At 41.9% G+C, this 7530-nt stretch overlaps 1 protein-coding gene across 2 annotated transcripts; it reads right to left on the bottom strand.

The window, feature by feature from the left end:
* Positions 1–390: 390 nt before the first annotated feature.
* Positions 391–6780, bottom strand: LOC123486103. Of its 2 annotated transcripts, XM_045217302.1 has the most exons (4): positions 6736–6780; positions 3710–3770; positions 1903–3289; positions 391–720 (listed from the first exon to the last, which is right to left on the bottom strand). In XM_045217302.1, exons 1-4 carry the CDS (start codon positions 6758–6760, stop codon positions 454–456), a joined length of 1740 nt encoding a protein of 579 aa, XP_045073237.1. In that variant the 5' UTR covers positions 6761–6780; the 3' UTR covers positions 391–453. The 2 variants fall into 2 exon arrangements, with proteins under 2 accessions (XP_045073237.1, XP_045073238.1); XM_045217303.1 differs by lacking the exon at positions 391–720 and having other exon boundaries at positions 1393–3289.
* Positions 6781–7530: the final 750 nt, after the last annotated feature.

Raw genomic sequence — 7530 nt, 5'->3', positions numbered from 1 at the left:
TTCTTTCTTTGTATTATTTTTTTACCAGCTAAGTTGAGTGGGAACACGTTCTCATTTACAGCAACAACCTGGGGAATAGTTACAGGGCAGATGAATGAGCCAATTAAAAGCTGGGGAGAATTAGTTGGCCATGAAGGCCAGATTTGGAATTTAGCCAGGACACCGGCGTTAACACCCCTTCACCCATACGATAAGTGTCATGGGATTTTTAATGCCCACACAGAGTCAGGACACCCATTTAACTACCCAGCCGAAAGACAGGGCAATGTCCCCAATCACTGCCCTGGGGCATTGGGATATATATATTTTTAGACCAGAGGAAAGAGTGCCTCCTACTGGCCCTCCAACACCACTTCCAGCAGCATCTGGTCTCCCATCCAGGGACCGACCAGGACCAACCCTGCTTAGCTTCAGACCAAAGCCAGCAATGGCATGCAGGTATGGTGCTAGCTATTATATGTCTGGCAGCTTATCTTTTAAAGTATTCAATACTTTACCTCCTAACCCTTTACCCCATTTCAATCCAGTTCTGAAGTAACTCATTGCTCCCTTGTGTTCCTCAGCTCTCTTCTTCATCTCCTCCAGTTTCTGAACCTTCTCTGTGTATCCTGTCTCCTTCATCTTGTCAATCAGGAAGTCCAGATGCTGAGCAGTGGACAGTGAGACGGCCTTTAGGGCTTTCTCTTCCAGGTTCATGACACACTGGTAGGATTCCTCCACCTGTTTGGCCTTCTGAGTGGCCAAACAGGTGGCGCAGTGTTCTAAGGCTGCGATGCAGTGCTAGCTGTGCCACTAGAGATCCTGGTTCGTATCCATGCTCTGTCGTAGCCGGCCGCGACTGGGAGACCCATGGGGTGGTGCACAATTGGCCCAGCGTCGTCTAGGGTAGGGGAGGGAATGGCCGGCAGGGGATGTAGCTCAGTTGGTAGAGCATGGCGTTTGCAACGCCAGGGTTGTGGGTTCGATTCCCACGGGGGGTATGAAAAATAATTTAAAAAATGAAAAAATAAATAAAAATAATTCTAAACAATAATGTATGCACTCACTAACTGTAAGTTGCTCTGGATAAGAGCTTCTGCTAATTGACTAAAATGTAAATGTAAGTCTGCTGATCAGAGTCTCTTTCTTCCCAGCTGCTTTCATATTGATTTCATACTTCTTTTTCAAATCCTCATGTCCTGAGAATCGGTCTGGTCTTGGTAACATACATTTTGTGTTCTTTGACCTGCTTTTCGTATTGACATTTGTCTTTGCACACAGTGCAGTGGTTGTTCTTTGTCACACTACATGATGAGAGATCATTAACCTACATTCTAAACACAATGAGATTTCAGTGACACTTTTTTTTGTCTTTACTAAAATGAATTTACAAAGAATGTCATTTATACAAGCTATTGACAAAAGTGTTTTATTAATATGGGCAATTATTTATCATCTGAGGTTATGATTAACAAACAAAACATAGCATTGGTGAATTTAAAAGATAAATATGGTCCATCTATATTAATCTCATACAACATATTATTTGGTTAAATTTAAATGTACAGTATTTCTTGAAGAGAAAGTGGATTAAGAAGAACAGCTTTCATTCCCCCAAATATCTATTTTCTATTCTATGTTCATGTGTTTTTTCCACATAATGTTTTTTCTTTACTATATGTCTCAGTTTTACTTTCCCCAGGAACTATTCCACCCTTCACTCACACCAGCTTTAAAGTAATCTAAAGCTCCCTTGTGTTCCTCAGCTCTCTTCTTCATCTCCTCCAGTTTCTGAACCTTCTCTGTGTTTCCTGTCTCCTTCATCTTGTCAATCAGGAAGTCCAGGTGCTGAGCAGTGGACAGTGAGACGGCCTTTAGGGCTTTCTCTTCCAGGTTCATGACACACTGGTAGGATTCCTCCACCAGTTTGGCCTTCTGTAGTGTGAACTGCTCCAACTCTGACTGAAGTCTGCTGATCACATGCACTTTCTCCTCAGCTGCTTTCAAATTGATTTCATACTTCTTTTTCAAATCTTCATATGTCCTTGTGACCTTCCTGGTCTTGAGAACATACATTGTATTTACTTTGACATGCTTGGTGTAGTGACATTTGCCAGTACACACAGTGCAGTGGTAGTTCTTCATCTTATGGCACCATGAGAGATCTTTGACCCACCAGCAGCCTGGATAGTGACAGTTCTCCTCACACACTGTGCAGGTGGTAGCCTCCCCTTGTATTGTAGGATCCTTTCCTTTGTATTTCTCTTCAACTTCATAAGAAAAGTCCTTGCTTTCCTCCATGTATTTCTTGTGATTCTCCAGGGCTCTTTCAGTCTGCTTGATTTCATCCTGTTTCAGATCAATCATGTGGATCCGATTGCGCACGTTGCTGACACACGCCTCCAGTTGTTTGCGCTCTCTCAGAACGCCTTCAATCATCATTACATTTTGAGATATTATTCCACCCAGGAATTCTGTGAAATCCTTCATGCCCTCTTCTGATCGGTCCCATAAAGTCTTCAAGATAAGTTCTTCTTTCTTGGCCTGAGTTGCTTTTGCAGAGGTAACACTCTTTCTTTGAGAGTTGTTGAATAGGAAATAAAGGTATTGATCGCTGTCATCTTTTGCACAGGGGACTTGAGAATCTTTTAAGGCCTGCAGAGCATTGGTAGGTTCCATACCATCTGAGTGTGTAATGAGGGCCACAATGGTCTTCTTCATGTCTTTGCCAAATAAAGAAAAAACTGCATCAAATATGTACTTCTGTTCAAAGGTGAGTCGATTTGTACTTGCCTTCATCACTAAACATACAGCATCAATTTGATGGACTCCACATTCAGATCTAAACAACTCCAACAATTTTTCAGAGATCAGTTGGTCGACTTGAATCCCTCTGGTGTCTCCATACCCAGGAGTGTCGATGATGGTGAGAGAGTAGGGGACTCGCCCGTCCTCAAACCCAAAGATATCATAAACAGTGACCCCTGTAGTTTGAGTTTCAGTCTGACTTCTTTTTTCCTCCTCTTTTTCCTCCTCCACAATCTCAAACCAGACTTTTTCCTCCTGATTTACGCCCAGGACATAATTGACCATGGCATTGATCAGAGTTGACTTCCCTGTGCCTGTTTCTCCCACCATCAGAATGGTTCTGTTGACCTTGGTGGGATCTCTCTCTCCAAAGGTCCATCTTCTGAGTTTATCATCCTGGTCCAGACTCTGTTTCTTTGTTACTAGTTCATACCGTTCAGGAGGTCCTTGGTCGATAAGGATACTTTTTGAAATAATGTCTTGCATTTTTGACGATGTGACACTAATCATGGGAAATAAATGAACATATGTTATCCATTTGAATAAAATGTAACTTACAATTGTGTTTTACTTTATAGAAAGAATCATATGTTCTCTCAGAGATCTGAGGGCAAAAATATTAAAACCAATAAGGCAAATTGTTCTGCTAAAAATGTTATATAGCTTTCAACCAATCACATGATTACTTATCAAATCAAGTGGACTGTGGGGACTAGTTTTCCGCCCCTAGATTAAGCATTTTCCTGGACTAAAAAGCACTTCCAATTGAGATTCTCCATTCAGCATGCATTTTAGTCCAGAAGTAGGTTTAATCTGGGTCTGAAAAAACTGCATATACATTTTTAATTTGCATACAGTATGTCAATAGTCTGTTAAACATTCAATAACAAATAAAATAACAATGAAATATGTTGACACTCACTTGCATGCCATGATGATCTTATAGTTGTGTGATCCAGAAGAAATTGACAGGGGTTTAAGATCTGTAAATGGAGAACATAGTTTCAATCATTGGAAGACTCAGGAATGTTAGTCATTTAAAAAATACACTGAGTGTAATACATATTGTGAGCACCTGCTCTTTCCATGACATAGACTGACCAGATGAATCCAGGTGAAAGCTATGATCCCTTATTGATATCACTAGGTAAATCCACTTCAATCAGTGTAGATGAATGAGAGGAGACAGGTTGAAGAAGGATTTTTAAGCTTTGAGACATGGATTGTGTATGTGTGCCATTCAGAGGGTGAACCGGCTAGATAAAATATTTAAGCGCCTTTTAAATGGGTACGGTAGTAGGTGCCAGGCGCACCGGTTTGTGTCAAAAACTGCAACACTGCTGGGTTTTTCATGCTCAACAGTTTCCTGTGTGTATCAAGAACTGTTACATGACCCATATCCATCCTGCCCTGTCTTTCGAAAGTATTTGAAGCCAAGTTAACAAACAGATCACCGACCATTTCGAATCCCACCGTACCTTCTCCGCTATGCAATCTGGTTTCCGAGCTGGTCATGAGTGCACCTCAGCCACGCTCAAGGTCCTAAACGATATTATAACCAGGATCGATAAAAGACAGTACTGTGCAGCCGTCTTCATCGACCTGGCCAAGGTTTTCGACTCTTTCAATCACTGCATTCTTATTGGCAGACTAAATAGCCTTGGTTTCTCAAATGACTGCCTCGCCTGGTTCACCAACTACTTCTCAGAGTTCAATGTGTCAAATCGGAGGTCCTGTTGTCTGGACCTCTGGCAGTCTCTATGGTGGTGCCACAGGGTTCAATTCTCGGGCAGACTCTATTCTCTGTGTATATCAATGATGTCGCGCTTGCTGCTGCTCAGATCCACCTCTACGCAGACTACACCATTTGGTATACATCTGGCCCTTCATTGGACACTGTGTTAACACACCTCCAAACGAGCTTCAATGCCATACAACACTCCTTTCATAGTCTCCAACTGCTCTTAAACGCTAGTAAAACTAAATGCATGCTCTTCAATCGAACGCTGCTTGCACCCGCCCGCCCGACTAGAATCACTACTCTCGGCGGGTCTGACTTAGAATATGTGGACAACTACAAATACCTAGGTGTCTGGTTACACCGTAAACTCTCCTTCCTGACTCACATTAAGCTTCTCCAATCCAAAGTTAAATCTGGAATTGGCTTCCTATTTCATAACAAAGCCTCCTTCACTCATGCTGCCAAACATGCCCTCATAAAACTGACTATCCTACCGATCCTTGACTTTGGCGATGTAATTTACAAAATAGCCTCCAACACTCTACTCAGCAAATTGGATGTAGTCTATCACAGTGCCATCTGTTTTGTCACCAAAGCCCCATATACTACCCACCATTGTGACCTGTACGTTCTCGTTGGCTGGCCCTCACTACATATTTGTCGCCAAACCCACTGGCTCCAGGTCATCTATAAATCACTGCTAGGCAAAACCCTGCCTTATCTTAGCTCATTGGTCACCATAGCAACACCCACCCGTAGTATGCGCTCCAGCAGGTATATCTCACTGGTCATCCCCAAAGCCAACACCTCCTTTGGCCGCCATTCCTTCCAGTTCTCTGCTGCCAATGACTGGAACGAATTGCAAACATCTCTGAAGCTGGAGACACTTATCTCCCTCACTAACTTTAAGCATCAGTTGTCAGAGCAGCTTACCGATCACTGCACCTGTACACAGCCCATCTGTAATTAGCCCACCCAACCTCCTCATCCCCATATTGTTATTTATTTTGCTCAATTGCACCCCAGTATCTCTATTTGCACATCATCTTTTGCACATCTATCTCTCCAGTGTTAATACTAAATGTAATTAGTTAACTGTAATTATTTTGCACTATGGCCAATTTATTGCCTTACCTCCATAACTTACTAAATTTGCACACACTGTATATAGATTTTATATTGTGTTATTGACTGTATGTTTTGTTTACCCCATATGTAACTCTGTGTTGTTGTTGTTTTTATCGCACTGCTTTGCTTTATCTTGGCCAGTTGTAAATGAGAACCTGTTCTCAACTGGCTTACCTGGTTAAAGAAAGGTGAAATAAAAGATAAATAATAAATAAAAATAATGGTCCACCACCCATAGGGCATTCAGCCAACTTGACACAACTGTAGGAAGCACTGGAGTCTACATGGGCCAGCATCCCTGTGGAATGCTTCGACACCTTGTAGAGTCCATGCCTCGATTAATTAAGGCTGTTCTGAGGGCAAAAGGGGGGGATACAACTCAATATTAGGAAGGTTTTCTTAATGTTTTGTACACTCAGTGTATAAGGTAAATGGTTCCACAGGATTTAATAGTTTACTGTTGGCAACTTGGCAGGAAAAAATTACGCACATTAGGCAAATGTGTTTTTTAACTTGAGATCAATTATGATTTCTAGTACCATACATTTTAAGATTGATTAACTATAATATGGTACAATTAAAGTAATTTATGTTGAAAGAAGGCTGCTATAAAACACATTTCTTGCTATCAGAAAACAAATCTGAATTCAGTATCAATATTCACTGAAATGTGTTAGAAATGTATTTACTGGCGAATAAAATCAATAAATAAAATAAAATTTGCCAAAAAGGGAACCCTGGTCAATATGTTAATGATCCCCGCCAGCACAATTTAAATTGCTGCAAGGTTGAGGGTCTCAATAAATTCAGCAAACTAAACTCATTGTACAAATCTACCTAGCTATTTGAGATTAAATGCAAAATATAAATATCAAAGTTTACACAACATAATTGTTTTTTAAATGAGTAAAATGTATAGAGAGTAATAAATGAACTATTCATGAAGAATGTTAATATGAGCATGCTACCTGAACATATAAAATAACCCAATTACAACAATACATGGAATGATAGCAACAAGCGCTAACAGAAGTAAAAACACAAACCCAAGCCATAACAACAAAATAACAACTACTCACTTCCACCTAGGCATTCCATGAACATACATCCAGAAATCCACCCGTGATCTGCACTGTAACAAACAGCTAGGTGGGAGAAGGTATTTTTCTTATAGCTGTTCACGAGCATGGGCCTGGTCCAGCCTGCCAGTGAAAGAGCAGCTAATAGTCCTTGGCCAATCAGAGGATGCATGCACAGCTCATGTACAGTGTGTGGGGCGAGTGGGTATCTGCTGATTGGCTGAGACCATGAGCTGTGTGCTGATTGATATCTGCTCAGGTCAAGACAGGAGAGACAGATTCAGTGGCGCCAGCCAGATGTAAACAAATGCACACGGAAGTAATGTTCTTTGTCTTCCTTGGAAGAGGAATTCTCTACAGATACATCCCTGCCAACTAGGTGTTGCATAGAGTGAAACAGCCCAACCCTCTCAGGTGTAGGGTGATTCTCCTCCCACCTCACTAGTAGCCTACACCTCCGCTCACAAAGTCAGCTGATTTCAGAGAAGAGAGATCATGGTTGAAATTTTACTGGTTCAGACAGTCTGCCCATCTGAAAAGCCGTAGAGGCTTGTGTCCGGAGCCCTGTGTGGCCAGCAGTGCTGTGAGGGCTTGATGGTCTGTGCAGAGTTTGAATGGTCTGCCGTACAAGTACAAGTGCCAGTGCTCGCACGCCCACATGAAAGCCAGGGCCTCAGAGTACTTTTGTTCAGTCGGAGACAAGGCTCATTTAGGCAAAAGTCACTGGCTGTTCCACGCCTCCATGCAGTTGAGACAAAACAGCTCCAAGGGCGAGTGCCGAGGCATCACAGGTGA

Source organism: Coregonus clupeaformis, unplaced genomic scaffold (genome assembly GCF_020615455.1).
Source record: "Coregonus clupeaformis isolate EN_2021a unplaced genomic scaffold, ASM2061545v1 scaf1003, whole genome shotgun sequence".
Lineage (NCBI taxonomy): Eukaryota > Metazoa > Chordata > Actinopteri > Salmoniformes > Salmonidae > Coregonus > Coregonus clupeaformis.
The sequence above is the reverse complement of the archived record's forward strand: the minus strand, read 5'-3'. Positions and strand labels throughout refer to the sequence as shown.

Bases quoted from the DNA above. Each gene is read 5' to 3' on its own strand.
- LOC123486103 (XM_045217302.1), bottom strand. From the start codon at position 6,760: ATGTTCATGGAATGCCTAGGTGGAA. The intron at 3,771-6,735 runs GTGAGTAGTTGT...CTCCATTTACAG, and splicing joins CATGGAATGCCTAGGTGGAA to ATCTTAAACCCCTGTCAATT. The intron at 3,290-3,709 runs GTGAGTGTCAAC...TCCCATGATTAG, and splicing joins AAGATCATCATGGCATGCAA to TGTCACATCGTCAAAAATGC.